Source organism: Pleurodeles waltl, chromosome 10, assembly GCF_031143425.1.
Source record: "Pleurodeles waltl isolate 20211129_DDA chromosome 10, aPleWal1.hap1.20221129, whole genome shotgun sequence".
In the NCBI taxonomy this organism is placed as follows: domain Eukaryota; kingdom Metazoa; phylum Chordata; class Amphibia; order Caudata; family Salamandridae; genus Pleurodeles; species Pleurodeles waltl.
Window position 1 is genome coordinate 658,369,839 of NC_090449.1, and position 25,428 is coordinate 658,395,266.

The 25,428-nt window shown below is 43.0% G+C and overlaps 1 protein-coding gene across 1 annotated transcript in view; it reads right to left on the reverse strand.

Annotated features, from left to right (window-relative positions):
- LMBR1 (limb development membrane protein 1) overlaps positions 1-25,428 on the reverse strand; it is a 785,226-nt gene that overhangs the window by 637,448 nt on the left and 122,350 nt on the right. Inside the window, exon 3 of the mRNA XM_069211146.1 lies at positions 21,414-21,453. Within this exon, the coding sequence (XP_069067247.1) occupies positions 21,414-21,453 (40 nt within the window). The remainder of the gene's footprint in view (positions 1-21,413; positions 21,454-25,428) is intronic.

Below are 25,428 nucleotides of genomic sequence, written 5' to 3' on the forward strand. Positions count from 1 at the left end.
AATCGCAAATGTGCACACATGGTATTTGTCCTTGTATTAGTGCAGATTTACAGCTTTCCTGAACTCATAATTATTTACAAAAGTAAGCCAGGAAATTGAACTCCTAGAAAATAGTTGTGAACTGTATTTTAGCAAGAGCAAATAAGCACGTTGTAGATTTGTTCATGCAAAAACTTGTTGAGCATTTACAAGTTAACTTTCCTTCCAACCATTTGTTCCCAACCCTAGAGGAGGTTTTACTTCTGCCCTTGTCCGGAGTACATTTCTAAAGTTTCTCTGTGTGGGAAAATATTATAGAAGAGCTTGTGACAACCCCTAAAACAGGCAAGTTATTAGGTTTGCACAGACTCAAAACAGCATTCCAGCCCAATAACTATTGCTTACCCATATCTCCAACCTCAGGATGTAGATCTGCTGAAAGGTGCAAAAATGAAGAAATTGCTAGTGTGCAAACCTTACTTGTAATATGAGCCACGGCATAATAAGAGAGCTCTTATCAGAGCTCTTAAATAATGAGACTGCTTCCATAATCTGTCCCTGCACTACATGACGCCAAAGGGGCAAGTGGATTGTTTTCAAAGGACAAGTAGATTTTGATGTAACCTGTCCCAAGAACAAGTAGATATTTTATAAAATTCCACACCCCTGGTTTCCCTTCACATTCTGACAATTTCTCATTCTTTATAAATTCCGTTACATTTCCTGATTGAATAGTATTTGCTAAATAAACTATGTCATTAATAAAGATTGACACAGTGAATTCAACATATGTTTGCTTTACTTCCATTATTTTTAAATGTTTTTTCTTTTTAAACAAAACTCTACACACAAGCATTGACAAAGTCAACAACTCTGCATCCACATTGTAAAGGCAAGACTTATCAGCTTAGCTAATGCTAGTTTCTTTTATTTGGCAAGTCTCCAGAAGTGTTATGGGTTGGGCAAGGGTCTCAAGCTTTGGGGTTGGGCTGGACCTCAAGCTATTGGAGGCATGTTTTTGAAGGCCTTTGCCACTACTGGTGCCTCTGTCACTTACTCAAGCTCTCTGGGACTAAGTGCACCAGGTGCCAAGGAGCTTTAGGAGAAAGTAAGAGAGGAAAATGAAAACATACATTTTCTCACTGAAGCAGGACTGTTTGGAACATTTTTTGCCAGAGCGGCTTTTGGCTCCAAGCCCGACCCTGAGCTTACCACACTTCTTTTCTAATTAGATTTATGAACTTCCAATTAGAAGAAGAAGAAACTTTATTCGGTATGAAAAAATTCATCCATTACAGCAAAATAATCAACCAATAAGTTATTAAAATACAGATAAAAACTTCCAATTAATATTGATATTAGTTTTGTTTTGGCACCATAAATGATGCACATTCTAACTAAGGTTTTTTCACGACAGATGTATTACAAATCTCACTTATCTAGCTCTAGGTAATGTTCTTTGTTTGATACTGTTGATGTGCATTGACAAGGATATTTTGAAGTTTATCCACTAACTAAAAATGAGGAGCCACTGGCCACACTTTCTCCCCAGTGCATCTGTCGGCCATTGGCAGACACTGGGGTAGGCTACAAGGAATCCTCCAAAGCTTGCACCGTAGGTTTTCTGTGTTTTATTTTATTCTTTTTTAACTAATGAGCCGGAGGGAAGCGTCAGTCACCACCACCAGCCCTCCCCACAAAGCCCCCTGTCTGTCCACCCCTAGGGAAACCACACATAAAAAAAAAAGAAAGAAAACAAGTAAAAAGTAGGTATGGTGTCGAAGCACAGCACATGGGTCAATCCCCTCTTGGGGCTCCATATATATATTTTTCAAATGTGTGTTTTCTCCTGGGGACCAGATTGTGTGCCCCCCTCCTTCCTCCGAGAAAACCAGATTTCAAAATATATGTGGCATATGCAGTATACATATATATGCTGATTGTGCATTATATATCGGATAGTGCAAAGCAATCAAAGTGGTGATGTGTTGGCTCACAGTAAAAGGGCCTATGTAAAGGCTGACTGGACATCTTTCAGTTGCTTATTTCTGCATTTGATTGCTAAACTGGTACTAATGAGGTTAAATGCTTGGCCAGACAGTATTACCATGTTCACAAATGAAAAAGACAATGAAGTAATGCTATAAAAAATGTGCTACATTATACTGCATAATTTAGTCCAATCTGTCTCATAATTTGGTGCTCTCCTGGTGCAGAATTCCAGTGACCCTGTTCATAGCAATGCAAGTTTTCACAAGGATCACGTCTGCACACAAAGTTGCAGGGGCTACTACGTGAATGTGAGCTTTTTGAATACAAAGGTAGATTTGTAGCTATGGGAAATGACTTATACTGGCAATGGCCCAGCATATCCCCAAACAATTAAGTTTTGCATAAGCCATGACAAAAGTATGCTGTGGAATTGGGTATGCGGCAAGTGAAGTAATACTGTGTCATTTGTTGTCTTTTTTTTAGCGTCTTTGGAGAACCTGCAGATTCACCAAAAAAGATAAGTAAATTGTTGTTTATTTACTGTTGCACATATCTCACCAACAAACACACCACACCAAATGACTCCGAACAATCCTTCTGCCTTCTATGTAGGACAGTGTTCTATAAGGAAAGTTTTAGCCAGTCAGCAGAGATGCATCTCAGTGGATGACTGCTGGCCAGGCCCTAACTAAGGTTATGGAGAACAGCTCTAAAGCAGGATCAGAGACTGACACATCATATACTGAGACACCATCTGAGGGAAAGGAAATAGAGCCGAATGTGTAAGTGATTTTTCACTCAGCAGAGTTCAATCTGGCTTTTTATCTTCCAGCGATTCTGAGGGACATGACAATAGCAGTTGTGCTGTCCTTTCGCAAGCACAGTCTGTGAAGAGGACCAACTGTAGCAGGTTAGACCAACCCAAAGAGCAGGCATATGTGGCAGCAAGCACAGACAGGGTGCTTTCTTGGCAGTCCCCCAATTTAGTTCAGCCCCAAATTCAACCTTTCACTGGTGACATTGCACGTAAAGCCGATAGGACCAATTTTTTGCCAATTGACTATGTCCATCTCTTTTGGGTTGTTGACTTCCTTGAGCAAATAGTACAGCAAAGTTGGATTCTTAACAATTTTCAAGTGGGCATGAAGGCATTCTAGGACCTTATTCTATGGTACATCACTGGACTCACACTTGACTTGATGAGTTCAAGATATTTTTGGGCTTTACGCTCAAAATGGGTTCATTGCACAAACCCAGCTTGCAGTCCTACTAATCCACTCTCACACTTCAGGTAACCCTCATCTTCGCACCGTACACGAGCAGAGATCGTTCTTTGCTATTGGAGCGTATGCTGCATTTCAATGACAGTTCTGCTGCATTGCACCGGGAAAACAAGACCATGACAGTCTGTTTAAGATTTAGCCAGTTGTGGAACATTTGCCTAACAGATTTCTAGAAATGTGTACTCCTCCAAAGAATATAGCAATTGATGAATCATTGATCCCGTACAAAGGGAGGCTGCTGTTCAGACAGTACATTGTGAGCAAAAGAGTTCGCTATGGCATCAGGTTCGACATGCTGTGTGAGAGCTCTACTGGTTATGTGTACAGCTTGAGAGTGCATACAGGGAAGGACTCCACTTTAAACCCTGTAGGTTGCACTCCCACAATAGGAGTCACAGTATAGTGAGCTGGGCTCTGGTTGCAGTACCCCCCTCACTTCTTGACTGTTTTTTTTAGATGAAACTTCTACTGAAGTGCATTGAGTTCCTGCTAACCAGGTCCCCAGTGCCAGTGATCCTTCCCCAGGCCCTTCAGCCCCCTGTAAGTATCTAGTAAATTGTACCCCTAGTACCTAGGGCATGGGTACTGAAGAGGGCCCCTCAGAGGTGCAGCAGAACTTGTGCCACTCTGAGGGACCCAGCACAACCTTATGCAGACTGCCAATAGAGGCTGCGTCACAAGGCGTCCCAAAATTGAAAACACGACATGGCACACACTTGTGTGCTATGTCCCCTAAAACACTCCTTGTAATATCTGTAAGTCACCCCTACAGCAGGCCTTCAGCACTAAGGCAGAGTGCAATATATTATAAGTGAGGGTATACATAGATGAGCAAAAATGCCCCTACTATGTCTTTGTCGATTCTTAGACATAATAAGTGTACAGGGATGCCATTTTAAATGCACATGCTTGGCACTGGTCACTGCAAGTTCCCCAGCTAGATGATGGCTTCTCTGAAACTAGGGATGTTTGGTATGAAACATCTTGTATTAATAAACCCTCACTGATTCCAATGATGGATTTATTAATACATGCACCCAGAGGGCACCTTAGAAGTGTCCCTTGAAAATCCTACCACCTGCTGGTGAGCTTATTAACTAGTTCTGGCCAGTCTGCCACCGACCGACAATAATCTGACCTCCCAGGAGTAGCCTCCACTCTCAAGCGGTCAGAAACAAAAGCCTGTCTGGGCTGGGGTGTTACCCACCCCTCCCCACAGGATGATCTGTATTCCAAGGCCAGAGCTTCAAAGGAGCCCACCACCTTTGATATGCAGAGCTGGCCTTCCTCAGAGAAAGATGCCAACCCCCTGCCTCAGGGCCCATTTGGCACCGGGACAGGCAGGAACATTAACTATGCAGGAGGCATGTCACAATTCCAGAGTGGAAATACCTCTAGGGTGGGCAGCCTGAAGGGGACACCACTTTAGAAACTCTGCCATCTTGCGTGTGGTGAAATTTAGGAACATTGGTTAGGGTGATGTCCACTCCCCGCAGGAAGTGGTAACCTAGGGCGTGTACTGACCCCAAGGGTAAGTAGCCAATTGGCTTCTACCCTTCACTCCCCTGAACACCCCCTAGATTGAGTATTTAGGGGACCCCTTGATAGCAGATCTGCAGATCTTCGCTTGACAGAAAATGAGAAATGGACAGGAAACCTGCTGAACCAGAGAACCAAGGAGCGTGACTGATTTGGCACCAACCCTGCCGGCCTGCCTGCTGCACCCGATCCTCGAGGAGAAATGGGCCTGTCCTGCCACTGTAGCATCCAAAAACTGGGAGAGCTGCCAGTGCTCCGCAAATCGCCAAGAACTCTCTTGGAGTAGTGGAGCTGCTCCCCCAACCCATCCACCGGCATCCAAGAAAAGACCGGGACCATAAAAAATCTGACTCCGGACATCACCACTGCACTTGAGCCGCCTAGCACGAACTGAAGTGGGCCAACGGTGTCAGCGTGCTCCTCAGGCCCTCCAGAGATAAAGCCAACCCGAGCTTGCCCTCTGTGGACTTCCTGATGGCATCTACAGACCGATTCTGCAGACCCCCTTTACCACGACTGCAGCTAGTGACGGTAAACCAGACAGTCCACGCCACCTCTACTTGGAAGCTCAGAACCAAGGAGAAGAGGATCACTGGTGTGCGTACGTTCCCAAGGCTCATAAGACCCAAGCCTACCTGTTGGTTCGGCTGGACTGGCCCCTCCAGTCCCTGCCTGCATCCTGCAGCTTTGGGCCACCCAGTACCGCAACCACCTCCGGTGACGGAAACCCAGCTGGTCCAAACCATCTCTGCATCCAGACATTCTGGACTGAGGAGAACAGGATCACTGGTGTCTACATCCCTGAGCCTCACAAGAACTGAACCCCACTCAGTGGTTCACCCAGAGTAGACTCCCAGTCCACCCCTGCAGCAACTTTGTGACGGGCCCGATCCCCATAGACTTAAACGGTGCACCCAGCATTGAACTTCATCATTGTGCCCAGCTGACCCTGTGCCACCCGAGGTGACCTGCTGGTGTGACCTTGGACCCTGCCCCATACTGACCCTAAGACCAGGAGGTTGGTCCTGCAGAACAAGTTACTTACCTTTGGTAATGCTTTTTTCTGGTGGATACAGTAGCTGCCCGAGATGCTATGATGTTGAGTATTTCAGGGACTGCTTGTTCTGCATCTGCGCAGAAGATTAAAAAATCATCAGCGTATGCTGTCAGTTTCATTGCGCCTTTTTTGAAGGGGACACCCAGAATATTTTAGTTAGTCCTAATGGAGTGGAAGAACGGGTTGATTGATAATAACAATAGCAGAGAATATGGACGGCCTTGTCTGGTACCTTGATACAGAGGAAAGTTATGAAGTTTTTGATAGATAGCTATAGCAGTATGTTTAAAACAGGGGCCTAATTGAAATTTCTCGAGGGTCTCTCTTAGAAATGACCATAAGACTTTATAAAAGAGCCTTCTCCACATCCAGAGTCATGGCCATGGAGGGAGAGGGTATATGTTTTGCTTTTTCAATTCTATGACTAAAAGTCCTAATACTATTCATGGCTAATCATCCCTTAAAACCTGTCTGTGAAGGGTTTATGAGCAATGGGAGGACTTTCTCTAGTCTTTGAGCTAAGATCTTGGTTTAGATTTTATAATCTGTGTTTAAGAGCGATATTGGGCAAAGGGTTTTAATCTCTAGTGGTTCTTTGTCCTCTTTTGGTATTATAACTATGTGGGCTTCAATAGAGGAGCATCAGGGTTCACCTTTTCTCTATAAATTTTTAAAAAGTAGCTTTTTTGGGGGGTTTGAGAGAGTGGATGGCTGCAAGAATTTCTTCTTGTGTGATGGGGTTATTATGTTTTTCTAACTCATAATTTCTGGGATTAGGGCGAACAAGAGATTCCAGAAATTGTTTGCAGGCCTCATTATTAGAGGTATAATTTCTTTGGGATGGTTTATACAGATCTGAATAGAATTGTTGGAATGCCCGAAGATTTTTTCTGTTTTTTTGTAGATTGTTGTGGTGGTCTTTAATCACTGCTACCGTGAGCTGTTTGTTGGTGTTCTTATGAGTTAAATCAACTTTGTTTTGTTTTAGAAGGTTATTAGCCGTAAGCTTATTGACCAAGATATGAGCCAGCTCACTTAAGATTTTAAATTATTCATATTTAAGGTGACTTTTTTTTATCGTTAACGAGGGATCAAGATTGATGACCCTAATCTTTTCAAGGGCATTAATTTCTTTCTCCAAAAGGTTTAGTTTCGTATTGTGGGTTGTCATTATTACAATCATGTCTCCACAGACTGTGGCTTTCACGGCATACCATATTTTTTCCATGTATATTTCTGAAATTATGTTATCTGTGAAAAATGTTTTCCGGGCTTGAGCAATACGGTTCTTAGATTCTGGGCCTTGTAGAACTTCAACATTCATTCGCCAAGAACTTGATTTATTTTGGAACAAGACTACGTTTAGCATTAATGTAATACAAGCGTGGCCAGATATAAGAACGGGTTTGGATAGTTGGATGGCTGGACGAATGAACTAAGTTTTTGCTCGTGAAAAAGTAGTCTATTCTAGATAGAGAGTTGTGGGTGTGTGAGCAAAAAGTAAAGTCACTCCTTGTTGGGTTGTGTAATCTCCAGGTATCGACTAAATTGTTATCTTTTGATAGTTTGTGTAGTTGCCTGTGAGATCTACTTGGTTTGTATCTGAATTGTGATAGAGTATGGATGGTGGTGTCAAACGGGAGGTTAAAATCCCCCGGCAGGATGATTTCACTATCCTCAGGCGATCTCTTACTTTTTAATTCAAAGGGGACCAAAAGGAGGGGTCGTCAGCAGTAGTGGTGTAGATGTTGAGAATAAAAAAAAAGAGAAGTTGTTTTTCTTAAGTTTTGAGAGCAGCCATCTGTCATCTTTGTCATGTAGGCTTATGTCTACGGAACAGTTGGCTTTTTTGGCAATTAGAGTAAATCCTCTGTTCTTTACTTTAGGAGCTGGAGAGCATAGGTAGAAAGTGATCTATGAATGTTGCATGCTGCAAGCTTCTCTCTCACCTGCTTTTGACTCTTGAAGCAGTATGATATTCACTATCATCAATAATCTAGTACTTTGTTACGTTTAATAGGATGGTTGAGACCTTGGGTGTTCAAAGAAACAATTTTAAATTGTGACTCGGACATTGTAAGGTATTAAGTGCCTACTAGCTGCAACGTCTAGCATCAAGATGTTACTAGGAGTGGGGAAAGGGAGTAAGAAGAGCAAAGAAGAGGGAAAAGAAGAACAAAGAGTAAGGAGATTCCAGAAGGCCAGGTAACCAAACATTGCAAATAGAAGAAAACAGGATTCTCTATGACAACAAGACACTCATTGTACGGAAAAATAACAAGAACAGTCTAAAAAAAAAAAAAACAATGAAACTCAGTTCATTCCCCCAACTGTATCCCTCCCTCCTCCCCAATACCAAAAAGGGAGCCATGCAGGCCTCAGTGGAGAGAAAAACTGACCCTAAGGCGAAGACCAGGCCAAAGCAGAATCACATCAGAGAACAAACATAGAAGGTTAAAAATGGCAACAGTGAACCTTTGCATGATGAACACCTTATCATCGAGAGCGGCCGAGTTTAGTTAAGACAAGCAGAACCAGTGGAGGTTCTTTGGAGATGGCTGAAGGACCTGGCAAACTTAACCCTAAAAATAACAGTGTTACAACGGATTGCGGACATCCTTGAGATAAATGAGTGAGCAGTCAGAGTCTGCACAAGGAGCGATACATCATTCAATAGAAATGTAAACACTCCAAGAGTATTTATCTAAGGGAGACAGTCGTAAGTTGCAGTGTAGAAAAACATTTACGAGTAGGCTTATGGTGAAGAAATCAATGTATCATTTGGGAGTTTGCTACTTGTCTAAAAAGCAACTCTAAGTCCTTGGGTTCATCAAAAAATCTTGGCTTACCCTTGAGGAAGATCTTCATTTTGGTAGGACCTGCGAAGGAAAAGGGGATTTTAGCAATCTGAGCTCAGGGAGGAGTGCTAGGAATAGGTTCCCTCAATCAACTGTAGATTTGACGAAGTCTTGAGCAAATCCAGTCTTGCCCCCAGACAGTTCTGATCTGTTTAATCCATTCCAGGATCATTTTTGTGTGACAGTATCAGATAGCGATTGTGTGGTTTGGGACTCTATGTGCTCTTTTAATTTTGAAAGTGAGATCAAATGTTATTTCCAACACCTGAGTGAGCCATGTTTCGAAAAAGATATACAGGTCTTTCCTTTGGAGTCCTCTGGAAGGTGGAGATTCAAAGGTTCCCTCTTGTGTTTCTACAGGGAGTGCAGAATTATTAGGCAAATGAGTATTTTGACCACATCATCCTCTTTATGCATGTTGTCTTACTCCAAGCTGTATAGGCTCGAAAGCCTACTACCAATTAAGCATTTTAGGTGATGTGCATCTCTGTAATGAGAAGGGGTGTGGTCTAATGACATCAACACCCTATATCAGGTGTGCATAATTATTAGGCAACTTCCTTTCCTTTGGCAAAATGGGTCAAAAGAAGGACTTGACAGGCTCAGAAAAGTCAAAAATAGTGAGATATCTTGCAGAGGGATGCAGCACTCTTAAAATTGCAGAGCTTCTGAAGCGTGATCATCGAACAATCAAGCGTTTCATTCAAAATAGTCAACAGGGTCGCAAGAAGCGTGTGGAAAAACCAAGGCGCAAAATAACTGCCCATGAACTGAGAAAAGTCAAGCGTGCAGCTGCCACGATGCCACTTGCCACCAGTTTGGCCATATTTCAGAGCTGCAACATCACTGGGGTGCCCAAAAGCACAAGGTGTGCAATACTCAGAGACATGGCCAAGGTAAGAAAGGCTGAAAGACGACCACCACTGAACAAGACACACAAGCTGAAACGTCAAGACTGGGCCAAGAAATATCTCAAGACTGATTTTTCTAAGGTTTATGGACTGATGAAATGAGAGTGAGTCTTGATGGGCCAGATGGATGGGCCCGTGGCTGGATTGGTAAAGGGCAGAGAGCTCCAGTCCGACTCAGACGCCAGCAAGGTGGAGGTGGAGTACTGGTTTGGGCTGGTATCATCAAAGATGAGCTTGTGGGGCCTTTTCGGGTTGAGGATGGAGTCAAGCTCAACTCCCAGTCCTACTGCCAGTTCCTGGAAGACACCTTCTTCAAGCAGTGGTACAGGAAGAAGTCTGCATCCTTCAAGAAAAACATGATTTTCATGCAGGACAATGCTCCATCACACACGTCCAAGTACTCCACAGCGTGGCTGGCAAGAAAGGGTATAAAAGAAGGAAATCTAATGACATGGCCTCCTTGTTCACCTGATCTGAATCCCATTGAGAACCTGTGGTCCATCATCAAATGTGAGATTTACAAGGAGGGAAAACAGTACACCTCTCTGAACAGTGTCTGGGAGGCTGTGGTTGCTGCTGCACGCAATGTTGATGGTGAACAGATCAAAACACTGACAGAATCCATGGATGGCAGGCTTTTGAGTGTCCTTGCAAAGAAAGGTGGCTATATTGGTCACTGATTTGTTTTTGTTTTCTTTTTGAATGTCAGAAATGTATATTTGTGAATGTTGAGATGTTATATTGGTTTCACTGGTAATAATAAATAATTGAAATGGGTATATATTTGTTTTTTGTTAAGTTGCCTAATAATTATGCACAGTAATAGTCACCTGCACACACAGATATCCCCCTAACATAGCTAAAACAAAAAACAAACTAAAAACTACTTCCAAAAATATTCAGCTTTGATATTAATGAGTTTTTTGGGTTCATTGAGAACATGGTTGTTGTTCAATAATAAAATTAATCCTCAAAAATACAACTTGCCTAATAATTCTGCACTCCCTGTATTTTCCAGTGACGCAATTTCTTTTTTCATCACTAAGTTACTTTACAAGATAAGGAGTCGGAGTTCTTTGCTACTGAGTTTTATTTATCTTCTAGGGTACTAATTCTTGATTCCACCTCACCCATTCGGAAAGCAAGAGATCTTTCCTCTTGTCTAAGATCTCCCATTTCAACTTTAAGGTTTTCTGTGTTGACTTTGGTTGATCCAGATTCGATCTGTAAGGCATTGAGTTTGAGCAGAATAGCTTCAAAGTTATTGGCTAAGTCCTGTTTTCCTTTAATAGGTGAATTCGGTAATGGGGGATCCTGTTTTGTTGGTTTCTGAGCAAGTTTTGATTTTCTCTGTTCCCTTGAGTTTCTAAGATCCCATCTGGCTGGTTTTTCAGCCATGTTTGCACGCTGTAGGTAGATATGATGCAGCTGTAATATTGAGGTGCCTATTCCTGTAGGTAATGCGAATCAAGAATATTAGGTATTGTTGAATGATTTCTGTTGCATTATTAGAGACTTAGTCGTTGTTATACCCTTCGAGAGGCTTAATGGGTGCAGTGACATTAAGAGCCCACCTCAACTAGTGACTGCACACCTTTACTTGTACCAGTCTGGGCTACTCAATAGCGACCATAAGATGGTAATGTGAGATTGCTGGTAAATTGCCTGAACACAGAGGGAGAGACCTCTACCGAACCAGAGATATGAAAAGCACTGTAGGTCAATTCTTAGTGTGGCGCATGAGTATGTTGCTTGGGACAATTCACAGTTAAGTTGTGGAAGGTAGTATTCTAGAGCATGCAAAGAAATGCACAGAAATGGGTTTATTGAGCTTCAGATGTGAGTCTATGACACATGTTTTATGGGACTGGAGCGGCGGCCATTAGTATGTGTGTTCTGCTGGTCTTTGTAACAATGCACTTCATATGGGTGTGCACACAGACTTAGGGGGCTGCTTTTAATGGGGAGTGCGTGGAGTGAGTGCTCCTACCTTGGTGGCACGTCAGTCGATGAGGGTTGCAGAAGCATGCTCTTTCCCATATTTTATGCTGTGGGTGCCACGCACACCCAAGCTCCTTTTGAGGCACAAGAGAGTAGGTTTCTCAGTGTGGTTCGCAGACAGGCAGTGGCAAGCAGTAATTTCTGGAACATACAGGTATGTCCAGCAATGGGTTTATTGAGCTACAGGTGCAAGCCTGTGACACACGTGTTAGGGGTCGGCACATCGGTCACTATTACGTGTTCCGCTGGTCTTTGTAACGATTAGCTTCATGTGGGTGTGCACACAGACACAGGAGGCAGTTTTTTGTAATGGTGAGCGCAAAGAGTAAGTGCTCCTACCTTGGTGGCTCGTCGATCAGTGAGGGTTGCCGAAGCATGCTCTCTCTCATACTTTATGGCACTCGGAGTGGCCCAAGAGAGTACGTTGCTCAAGGTGATTTGCAGGTAGATAGTGGCAAGCAGTATTCTTGGTGGCACACCTATCGGAAAGGGTTGTTGAAGCTTGCTCCTACCCATATTTTTATTCCACTGGTGCCAGGTTCGTCTGTAAAATGGCGAGCCTCATCTTAAGACTGCACATTTGTCGGCTGAGCTCGTGGGTGCTAGAAACTTAAGAGGTAGGACAAGTTACTCTTGCATTGTGTTGGGCTTAAAAGCGCTTAGCGAACAACAAGGGATTAAGGATTGCCGACATATCTTCATTGTCTCTTTCAGGTCTCTGCTGATTTTGTTTTGTGCAAATGTTAAGCTGTCTTCACCCGGAGAGCCGGGCTCACGCCACCATCTACAATGGGCAAAAGCCATGCACCCCCATACAGATCAGTTTTCACTGCCTGTCACCACCTGAAAAACCATGGTAACACAAGGCAGTGAAAAATGTGTATTGCCCCCTTGGCACTGAAGATAACTCCCATGGTGAGAGGTCCACTTTTTCTTTTTTTTTAGAAAGAAAATCCAGCTTTGATATTTTGTTTTCGAAAAATTAATGGATAGTTCCGTTATGTTGATGGAGTAGAGAGTCAAACGTAAAAAGGCATTGACAGGAACCATCATGACAGTGGCTTCTGCCAATGTTTATGACTTGGCTGCCAGCTTGGTGGTCATTTCAAAATTTGACGAGCAGTGTAGAGTAAGCATGACAGATGTTAAGCCCTCCGCCAGGACAGCAGAGTCTTCTATGTCAGCCAAAATGCAAATCTGGACCTTACTAAAACCTCCTTGTTTTTTTTCTCAATCTAAACACCCGAAGGTTTCCAGCGTGGTATAACTTGCACTGATTCGGTTTCCATACTTGAAAGTGCATACATGGCTAAGATTACTCATTTATTCACATTAAGTGTTGGAAATTTCTGTAATTTGTTAAGATCCACAAACTGGCAACCAACCAGCATTCCCCCGTGTCTTCACATAAAACTGAATCCAATTTTTGTGGGCAACCCGAGCACCCAAGATTGGAAAATGCTAAAAACACAACAGACACATCACATTTGTGCAGTAAAAACAAATATTTTTTTTCTTGTACAATGTGGGAGGCTATGGATTTCAGGCCCTAGCTCAGCCAGCACCTAGGGAAACCAAGCAAACCTGCACATTATTGAAAACTAGACAACCAGGAGAGCCCATGGGTGAGTGACTTGCGTTGCTCTACCTAGGTAATTTTACACCGAAGCCCTTGAAAATGTCAAACTTTGGTAAGAAACACATTTTTCCTCATGTTTCTGTGACGGAAAGGTATGGAATCTGCGGAGAACCAGAAATTTTCTACCACCCAGAATTCTCAAACATCTCCTCATAAGAACGGTACCCCACTTGTATGGGTGGGCCAAAAGATCACTACACAAAAGGACCTAAAGCATTATGCTTAGCGATAAGCAACAGGGGTTAGATGCAGTATTTGGGGCTGTGCTGTTGCATCACTCATGCAAACCTACGAACCACAGATATTTTTGAAAACTAGACAAGGGGAGCCCAGAGTGGTGTACTGTGCATGGATCTCATGAGGTTTTCTTACCCACAATACTCTTCAAGCTTCAAACTCCGCCAGAAATCACGCATTTTCCTTCCATTTTTGTGATGGAAAATTCTGTAACCTGCAGGAATCGACAAGATTCATACCACCCTTCATTAGCCCACTTGTGCCAATAAAAACATTGTCCTACTTGTGTGGCTGGGCCTAGTGCCTGGTACAGGAAAGGATCAAATCAAGACCAATGGGAGCTTCGCCAGAGCACTCCCACTGACATTAGTTTGATCAGTATCTGTCATAGGCACTAGGCCCAGTGACATAATGGAACTCAGGGGGGTAGATAATCTTTGGTTCCACCAAGTTGCTAGAGATTTTCCAAATAGAAATGTGTGTTTTTAGTAGAATTTTGAGGTTTGCAAAGGCTTCTAGGTAAAATGACCCGGTAAAAGCCTCGCAAAGTAATGCACCCCTGGACTCCCTTGGTGGTCTAGTTTACAAAAATATGCAGGTTTGCTAGCTTTGCCTAGGTGCCGGCTGAGCTAGGGGCCAAATCTGCAGCTATTGGTTTTACCCAAAAAAAAAAAAAAAGGTCAATTTTGATTGGGAGAAGTGAGATATGGATAAGTTACTTACCTGTAAATCCTAGTTCTCTTCCAGGGGTATCCTCATCAAAGTCAAACACGTGCGTGGACCCCGGAGCATATAAAAACACACATGCATTTATATGTGAAATATATGAAAAATAATACTTTAGTAGAGAATTTCAATACCAATATAATATATACATATGTAATCAATAATGCAGTCTATGTTGAGAAAAAAAACACCCACCATGCCTCAGGGGTGAGAGCGAGGTGACAGTTGGCTCACAGTTAGGTCAGTTCTTTTTTCCGGCACCTTCTGTGAGGATCCTGGAGCATTGAGCTCTAATTTTTCTGGTTATTTGGCCAGAAAAATAGTCTAAAAACATTTTTTCTTTGCTTTACTCAACGACATCCCTGATTGCCTGAGTAAAGTTCCAATTTGTTTTCTCAAAAAATGCCTTCACTTTTTGTGAAATGTCCTTGTGGGAAGAAGGCGGCCCAGTCAGACCCACACTCTGTGTGCATAGTGTGTTTTCCTCAGACTCACTGCCCTGACACCTGCAGGCATTGTAAGAATCTGTCCAAAAGAACTCTAAAGGACAGAGAAAGGATTTGTTTGCATTAACTACATGAAAGAGAGAAGAGTTCATCTTCTTCTCTTACTAAGAAGAATTCTAAAGACTCTTCTGAAAAACGGCGAGCCAGATCGACGTCAGCCGGAAGGAAGATTTCTGTCTGTTCACTGTCAACATCATCCCTTCTGTCGTTGCATCACCAGATTTAGAAGAGTACACTGCCGTCGATGGCGATTCAGGCGACGTCAAGAGACATGATGTCGAAGTCTCAAATCCCTCATTGGGATACATCTCCGTCGATGGTCACACACCGATCGACGTCGAGTAGGCACAGGAGTGCTCATATGTCGTCGAAGACGAGTCAGCATCGTCTGACGTCAAGACATCCATCATCGAAGTCGACCTCAAGAACAAGGTTGAGGTCTCCACATCATTCGGCGTCAAGATGCTTGTCACCGTTGGCCCATCGCTCGATGTCAAGACACTCAACGTCGACGCATGCCCGTACAATGGGCCGCCAGTCACCATGGAGGCACTCTACGTCGAGATCTAAGAAGTCGTGGAAGTCTCAGTTGACGTCAGGAACTCGTAGTTCTCTGTCGACGATAGTGCAACGTTGATCGACGTCGAGACAACCATCACCAGTGACACCTGCCTCACAAAGAGGAACGCTATGTACCAGTCTGCCTCAGAAGTCAGACAGGACTGCAACCAACTGCTGAGAGTGCTCTACCTCACCAAGGTCCAGTGGTCACTATACAGAGTGGGTCATCTGGGGCACCAAGAGTATCATTTCTAGGACACCTTTCACCTATAAACCTGTCTCTGAGATGGTTGGAAAGCCTTAACAAGACACCGACTTCCCCAGACTCACAATATCCGCCCCTATATTTGCCATCGCCGTCATTTCCATGAACGCCTTCACCAACGAAGCCCGCCGAACGGACCAACATCGGATCTGCCCAGTCCTAGACACGGACGCAGACCGTCAAGATCAGTCACCAGGAGTAGGTCGGGGTCCAGATGGCGGTCTAGATCTAGATCCTCTAGATCATGTCAACGACGCAGGTCTCCTTCTTGGTCGACAGCATCTGAGTCTTCAATTAGAGACTATTCACCAACCCCGAATAATACTCCTCCAGCAAGAGTGTTGCCAGTTGACGATATAACAACCTTCAACGAAGTGTTGGTTAGAGGGGCCCAGAAGCTTAATATAGACATTCCAGAGCCGACAACTTAATCGTCGGTAATTTTTGAGACCCTACATCATCGTACGTCTTCTAGGCAGTTGTTACCACTGGTACCTGTTCTTCTACAACCGGCTATGGATACGTTTTTGACTCCTGCAAGCCTGCGTTCGGCGCCGGCTAGGATCCTAAAGAAGTATAAGGCCCCAGAGCAGGATCCTTTATTTTTCAGGGTTGATCCACCACCAGACTCTTATTTTTGCCGTTGCCCGTAACACCCATTCGGTGGCCTCATCACCAACAGTCCCTCCAGATAAGGAGAGCAAACATCTGGATTCGTTGGGCAGACAAATGTGTGGCACCTCAGCAGCTTTCATGAAGGTCTCTAGTGCCTCCGCACTGTTGGGGAGATACGACCGTTCTTTGTGGGACTCTCTGAACACGTTCGTAGAGAAATTGCCTAGGGAAGATAGGCAAGATTTTCAAGATATCCTTCAGGAGGGGAGTTTGGTGTCCAACCAGGTTATCAGTGCTGCTGCAGATGGCGCGGACTTGGCGGCTCATGGCTACGCACATGGCATTTGTGCAAGGAGGTCTTCTTGGTTACGCCTTACAGGGTTGAAACGGAAAGCACTTGAACCTGCCATTTATTGGGAACGCCTTATTTTGGTTGCATACTGATGATGAGATGGCTAAGATGAAATCATAAGGGGACACAATGAAAGTAGTGGGACTAGATAGATGCAAAGTCTGTAGACGAAGGTACAGGCCATATGATAGGTGCACTTATCAACAGAGGGTTCAAACCCCTCATTGGTCCCAAAGACCCCAGCAGAAACAAGGGTGACTGTTTTTTCAGTCCCTCTAAACGACACAAAAATGAGGACCAAGCAGGCCACATCAGTCTACCCCCAAAGCATCGGGCGAGCAATGAGGATTCGCTTCCCCCAATCCTGTCCACCACTCCAGTGGGGGGGGAGTGGGGGGTTAGTATTACAAATTACGTACATGAGTGGCACGCCATAAAAAGCGACAACTGGGTGCTGAATATTGTCGAGAATGGACATTCTCTTCGTTTCAAGCCTCCGGTGCTCCCAACGAGAGCAAAGTGTACTCACCAGTCATTGCTACGAAAGGAGGTTCTCATCCTGTTGCAAAAAAGAGCGATAGAAAAGGTTCCATCTTATCAAAGAGGAAAAGGAGTCTACTCCTGATATTTCCTAGTGAAAAAGAAAGGCCAAGAAGAGGTTTTCAGACCCATTTTAGATCTGAGGCATCTGAACAAATACATTTGAAAAGAAAAGTTCAGAATGCTCGCCCTTCATCAGATTTTCCCTCAGCTTCATCGAGGGGACTGGATGTGCTCCATAGATCTGCAGGATGCATACTTTCACATCCCAGTTATAGCAAAGCACCGAAAATGTCTTCGCTTCGTAGTGGCATCGCAACGCTACCAATTCAAGGTGCTGCCCACGGGCTAAAATGAGCCCCTCGAGCATTCTCCAAATGTGTAGCGACAATAGCGGCACACCTGAGAAAAAAGAATATCTTCATTTAACCATATCTAGACAATTGGTTGCTAAAAGCCATCACTGCAGAGCAAACCTTGAATCATCTCAAAATAGCTCTGAACACCTTCAGTTCTCTGGGTCTGCAGGTCAATTTTCAAAAGTCCAACCTCACTCTAACTCAGACACTCCATTACCTAGGGGCAATGCTAGACACCAATGTAGAAAGAGTTATCCTTCAGAGGAGAGACTATCATCAATAGCACAGAAGTGTCACACACTTCTTCACACTCTGAGGCCTACGATCAGACTAATAGCAGCACTACTGGGATTCATGGCCTCCTGCATTTTCATTGTCCCGAACACCAGATTGCACATGAGACCTCTTCAAGAGACTCTGGAAGATCAGTGGAGTCAACTCACAGCCAAATGGAAAGACAGAATAACCCTTTCAACTGTGGCAAAGACATCATTACAGTGGTGGACTCGCCGTCAACATCTGTTGGTGGGGGTTCCTTTTCACCAGAGCACTTCTTCCGAGACCCTTGTAACAGATCATCACAACAAGGTTGGGGAGCTCACATGGGGCCTCTCCAAGCACAGGGCTTACGGTCCAAAAAGGAACAGAGTTACCACATCAATCTGCTGGAACTGAGAGCGATCCATCAGGCTTTCAAGTCTTTTTCTCCATCCCTCAAGGGAAAGTCCATTTTAGTCCAAACAGACAACATGACCTAGATGTATTATCTGAACAGACTGGGGGACAAGATCTCGTCCTCTGTTTTGAGAGTCACAAACCATCTCGCACTGGCTAATAGCGAGGAGGATGTCAGTCACAACGGTCCACCTGCCGGGGGGAACAAAACTCAAAAACGGATTTCCCAAGTCAAAGTCTATTAGACTCCCACGACTGGGTGCTTCACAATGATGTCGTAGCAGACATTTTCCATTGGTGGGGTCATCCCCAAATGGACCTGTTTGCAGACGACATCAACAAAAAATGCTCAGACTTCGCATCCAGGTTCTACCGACCAGGGACGAAAGGGAATGCCCTGTTGATAGACTGGTCAGGGACATTTCTCTATGCCTTTCCACCGATCCCCCTGTTACCTGCGGTGATCAACAAGTTTTACAGGTCCAAAACCAGGATGATACTCCTAGCCCCGGAATGGCCTCTGCAACACTGGTACACAGATTTCCAGATGTCAGACAACCTCACAAGAGGCTGCCGTGCAGACCGGATCTTCTCCACAGATCAGGGGGGAAAATTCTACATCCCAACCTTCCCTCACTGAGCTTGACAGCATGGCTCCTGAATTCCTGCAGTATGGACATCTAGGATTCTCTCAGGAATGCATGAATATTTTAAAGGAGTCCAAAAGACCATCAACACGACGCTCATATGCGTTCAAATGGAAGAGGTTTTACATGTGGTGCAGGCAACATGATTTCAATCCTATTCTGGCTCAGGAGGAGGTTATCTTACCCTACCTCCTACATCTTGCGAAGTCAGGGCAGCAGTTTTCATCCATTAAGTTACATTTATCTGCCATTACAGCTTATCGTAAGTCGCCCTCGCGAAAGTCATTCTTTACTATGCCAGTGGTTAAGGATTTTTTAGAGGGCTTGAAAAAAGTTTTTCCACTAATTCATACACCTTCACTTCCATGGGAATTGAATGTGGTCTTGTCTAGACTTATGGCCGCTCCTTTTGAACCCACCCACAAAGCTTCTTTGCAACACCTTACATGGAAGACAGCTTTTCTGGTAGCCATTACCTCGGCTAGAATGGTCCGTGAGATTCAGGCTCTATATTCAAAGGAACCCTATACGGTTTTCTGTGATAACAGAGTAGTTCTAAGAACCCACCTATCGTTTTTGCCTACGGTGGTGTTGGACTTCCATATTAACCATACAATATCACTTCCAACATTTTTTCCCAAACCTGTTACTCCAGCAAGGAAAGTCTTGCACTCCCTGGACCTGAAGAAAATGCTAGAATTTTATGTTGATAAGACTAAGGTAATTAGACAATCTGATCACTTATTTGTTAATTATGGACATATGAGAACAGGGAGAGCAGCCTCAAAACAGACTATTACTAGATGGATAGTTTTATGTATTGTGACTGCATACCAGTTGGCTAACAAACAATTGTCGGCTAAACCTAAAGCTCACTCTACGAGAGGGAAGGCGGCAACTACAGCCCTTCTTAAGAATGTGCCCATCTTTGAAATTTGCAAAGCTGCCACATGGAGATCCGTGCATACTTTTAAAAGGCATTACTGTCTAGATTCAGATGCCAAAACAGACACTCAAGTGGGTCAGGCTTCTTTAAGAAATGTATTTACATAAGACAAATACTTTTTCTGCGCTTCTATCACTCTGTCCACAGGTGTACGGGATGGGCTTGCTAATCTATTCAGTATTTAGGAGTATTGATGAGGATCCCCTGGAAGAGAAGGATAAGTTACTTACCTGTAAATCCTAGCTGTCTTCCAGGGGTATCCTCATCAAAGTCATAAACAACCCACCCTCCTCCCCAGATGTGATTTTTAGAAGTGCAGCACTACTCATTTGTCTCGTCTATGTCTCCTTGCCACCAGGAAAAAAGTACTGACCTAACTGTGAACCAATTGTCACCTCACTCTCACCCCTTGGGCATGGTGGGATAATGGAGGTGCTCAGGGTCTTAAAGGCACGGTGCCAGTTTTTGGATTCTGCTGTGTTAACCTGCATGCAACCTATTGGCTAATTATGCTCCTTTATTTTCAATGTAGTTTTTTTCTTTTTTATTATAGATTACTTATACTTTCTATACCTTATGCTTGGATTACATAAAGTCTTGTACCTTTAATTGAAGGTTTTTATTTTCTGTTTAAAAAAAAATAAAAAAAATAAAAAGCATTTTTAGCCTGCTTTTTCTCAACATAGACTGCATTACTGTTTACATGTGTTATATTATATTGGTATTGAAATTCTCTACTAAAGTATTATTTTTCATATATTTTACATATATATCCATGTGTGTTTGTATACGCTCCGGGGTCCCTGCACGTGGGCGGGAACATTCAGTGTTTATGACTATTGATGAGGATCCCCTGGAAGAGAAATTCATGTTGCATTTTGGACCATTTCCTGTCGCTAGCACTAGACCTACCCACACAAGTGAGGTACCCTTTTTAATTGGGAAAGGTGGTGCAATGCTGGATGGAGAGAGTTTGTGGCTTCCTGCAGATTCCAGAACTTTCCATTACCGAAATGCGAGGAACATTTGTTTAGTCACAGTTTGAGGTTTGCAAGGAATTTTGGATAAAACAAATCCCGGGGAGAACCACTTAAGTAACCCCATCCTGGATTCCCCTAGGTGTCCAGTATGCAAAAATGTAGAGGTGTGCTAAGTTTGGCCAGGTTCCCCTAAGTGCAGACTAAGCTAGGGCCCAAAATCCACACCTACCCACTTTGCAGAAAACAAGACCGTTTTGAGTGGAAAAATGGGATGTATCCATGTTGCGGTTTGGGCAGTCTCCTGTCACGGGCCCTAGGCCTACTCACACAAGTGAGATACCATTATTATCAGGAGACTTGGGGGAATGTTGGGTGGCGTGAAGTTGGTGGTTCCTGCAGATTTCAGAACTATTCATAGTGTGCTTGTAAGGCTGCCTAATGACTACAGTGAAAATCAATCAAGATATTTAAAGTAAAAACATTCTCTGCATACAGCCTAACAAATACAAGTTTATGCCTGCGACCTTGACACCCACACCAAGCATTCGACAAAGCAAGCACCCAACTTCATCACATAATCCCTGTTGAAAAGGAGAAATCTATTTAACTACTAAATAGTGCATTTTGTTTCATCCAATTATGAAAAGGCTGGAACGCTGATATACAGAAAATAAATCACAACTATATGATGAGTAACCCTAACTAAGGTATATTACTAAAGATATAATAAGATCTGAATACTTACGAAATTCGATTTACTATGGCATCTTCATCCTCCTGGTCATCTATAAAACACAATTTATAACAGTTACTGAATTGGGGATCTGTAGCACAATAAAAGATTAAATTAAATCAACTTCAATGTTTGGTGTTATTAACATATATGGAAATAAAATAATTTCTTAGCGATGGGGCCTACACCCATTTCACAACTGAATGAAGTGCCAAATATAAAACGATCTAACGTATGGAAAGAGACAAAGTAGATTCTCACTACCAGAGGCAAACAAAATGAGGAAAAATCCAAGAAGAAACCATATAATTTTTATATTTATGGCTATAAACAGAAGACAGTTTATCCAGAACTTTGGTTCTTGTAGAACTTATTCCTTCAGCATCTACCCAATATTATTGGATGATGTAGGCCTTTGCATAATCTTTCAGACCTGTCAAATATACAGTGACGTATTAGAGCTAGAAAGATGTTACTACTAGACAATGAGGCACACTCGGCTGCAGAAAACCTCAACACAAAGAGCCATTCTTTATACACTGCGCCGCCAACTGTGACACACCTTTCTACAGTTTCCTTGTCAACCAATAATGGCAAGGGTTGGGCAGGATTAAATCAACCGAGAGAAAATTGATTAGAACTGTAGTTTGCTTTCAAAACAGGGAGTAGCGGAACAATCTACCCGACACTTTATCTTGAGTGTTCAAGGCTGCAGAGCCATGAGTGCTGCAGTTCAGGCCAAGTTCAGCCTTTAACAAGTCTACACTGGCATATATAATGCTTTCACAATCATCAGGGATCGCTGCAGTACACAAGACTGAGCCCTGAGCTAATATTTTTCAGCTACATGTAATTTACTCATTGTGTTGCGCAACTAGGAAATCAACAAATTGGGTTGAAGCCAATAGTGTGGAACTAGATTTTGAACAGATTCCAATTCGATCCTGTTTGGTGAACAAAAATCTTCCCAAACAAAGGAAGCAAGTACATCTGTTGTTCTTCAAGCCTCGTTCCCCATCCCTTCAAGTATGCTGGGCAATTGTGGTATTGGTTTGTTGTCCAGTGACCTCTATTATTATATTTGTGCATTATTTGGTAATTTATATAAAAGAACATCTTCAAAATTCCTAAAAAATCATTGTGACAGGCTGTTTGCTACAGCCATATTAATCATAGTTGTGCTTGAGTTTTTGCAAGAACTATCTCCTCATGTCAGATAATAGCTTTCATTGAGTGAAAGAGCAAAGAGAAAGCCCACTTTTAAAAGTAAGTGTTGAGAACCTTTCACATGTTTACATTGTTTATGAAGTGAAAACTGACCAGCAGTCGATGAGTTGCTAAACATTCCTGTATCAATCAAGCGTACATTACAATATTTTAACAAACAAAAGTATAAAACCTTGAAGCAAAACCAATAGGTTATTTTCAACAATGACTGCCAAGTTAATCCGATGAATTTTGTTTTTGAGTCGTAAGAGGATCAGAGCTTTTACATCACATTTCATGTCATAAAGGTGAGAAAAAAAAACAGTGAGTGAACTACTAAAGTTTTACTTCAACTAGGAAACATACTGTTTCAATGAGCCTCCTAGATGGCATAAATTAAAGAGACCAGAAAACAGACAGGCAACTACCTAGGGTATTTTAAGAATTTTTCTTTGTTCATTTGAGTTCCCCCAAACCAAGCCGATCCGGCGGACTTATGAAGGTCATGTCTGAAGGAGGTGACTAAAGAAGCAAGATAAACAATAGAACTGTGGCTTCCTGACCGGAGTACAGAGACACAGACTAAAAAGAGGTGTTGAACAGAATCTCCTGGAGCCAGGTCTGCCTGTGGCAACCAAGTTGAGTGGTGTATGAGGGAAGAGTCTTCAGTTTAACCAGGGGGTGGAGTGGCCAGAATATTTATGGACAAAATAAAGAGTTGTACCAAAGTCTCTCAAGTTCTTCGAAGAGACAAAAAAAAAAAAACTGATCGCATTTGTCAACTATTCTGACTTGACGGAGGTCTTTGGTCAAAAGGTTTTCTTAACTGGAATTTAGGGGCTTTGATCGTTACTCATTTTGGAGGCACTGCGTCTGCACTTATAACTTTTCTCTACAAGCCCACTCATTTCTCCCATTTCACCCTGCTTGCCTGCACTGAGAGCCTCAGAAACAAAAGGGTTAGAACAATAATATTTTCTAGAAATAATTAAAAATATAGGCTATTCAAAGGTAGGGTTATCCACAAAGGGTGGAGAGAGGCAGATCGGCGCATGTTTTGTCGATAAACACTAATTACGTAAATAAGCTCTACACAGATTCTCTTTAAGCAAATATTATGTGGATATCCTGAAAATCTGGCATGGATCAGGGCCTAGTGGACAATGGTATATACTGTCATTACGGGCACTGTTTCGTGTCCTAGGCTTGTGTGACAGCCAAATGCATTGCAAGTGGTATAGTCTTGTTTTGCTTCCACTGAACTAATTAGACTAACATTTCTAAACAATGATTTGTAGGTGAAATGTTCTAATTAAGAATAGATTGAGGGGGTCACCCTATTCTGTTCATTCTTTAGACGTTCCCATTCTATTGTATTGTTGAGCTCCATCTGTTCGTGGAACGGAAGTGGTAATCCTCTATTTTGCCCCCCTACAAAGCGTTTTACTGTGTTTATTATTTAATCAATACAATGCATTGAAATTACTTAAGAGTTTCATGGCATGGCTGCTCTGAAATTAAGAAAAAAACACATAAAACATACAGTTAATGCACGCGAGTCTGAAGCAAATCCACATCTGTTGCTAACAACAGAGTTCTCTCTGTTTTTGTCTGGGCATTTAGCTATTAATAGCTCAGGATTTATATTGGGAAAACAGTACTACCAGAATTACGATGCAAAGACAGAAAACATGGATATGAATTTCCAGCACTGCCCATTAGAAGAACATTTATTAAAACCTGTTTGAAGTCGTTGTTGCCAGCCAGGTTTAACCAGTCTAAGCAGCTTTTTTTTTATACCATTTTGATAAGTGTACCTCCATGCCTCTACTATAAAATCCAGGAGGTCTACCCCAATTCTACAAACTAATTCAACGCCATTTTGGTAAAGTGGTTCCTAGCTGTTTTCTTTCCATTCAGATTCCCCCAGTTTCACACATGGTCATAATCATACGCTTGAGGGATGTCATCTCATTCGATGTGATTACAAACACATTTTCCAGTCTTGCAATTTTCACCTACAGATCACTGCTATCAGATGTGCTGATCATACGTAGAACAATGAGAGCAAATTAAAATTCCAATCCCCACCAACGCATTAGATTGCCACACAAAAACCCAGGACTGGAAACAGTGACTGAAGACATGGTCAGTAAAGACAAAAAAAAATCGCGGATTGCTTTAAATACACCTAATCACGGGTAATTACAGTGGGTTTCATTCTTTTACTTTTTTGTTCACTAAGCCCCTCCAAACACAATTTTGTAAAAACAAGGCTTGACCCTGCTTGGACACGAATAGCCCAAGACGAATTGCCAGACCAGGTACCTCAAGAACAGGAACACAAGGAACCGCAGAGCAAATCTCAGCCTTTTTGGGCCTCATCAGAGAAACTAAGTTTGGTAATGAAGGATCAGAATGGTGAATAGAGAGTAGCTTTGTTTAACTCTGCTTACTTTGAGACTGGACCTGCCTGAACCCTGCTGCTGCTAAAGTGAGGTTCTCATCCATAAAAGGTACCTTTTCAGGCCCTGGGTCCTTCAAGTGGCATCAGCTGAGCTCCTCCTAGAAGAAAAGGAAAAATCCTGAAGTTTTAGGCTCTTCATCACTGAAAATGTGCCAGTTCGTGCCAAGATTTTACTGCCTGCCCCGACCACCAATGCAAAGCTCCAGTGAAGCAGACTCTTCATGCTAAGGAGACTGCCAGCGATGACCTGCAACATGAAATCTGCACTTCGAGCTACAGCATCGACAGCCTGCAGTAACTGCCAATGCGAAGCTCCAGCAACAACCATCAAATCTTCAGCTACAGCAATGACCG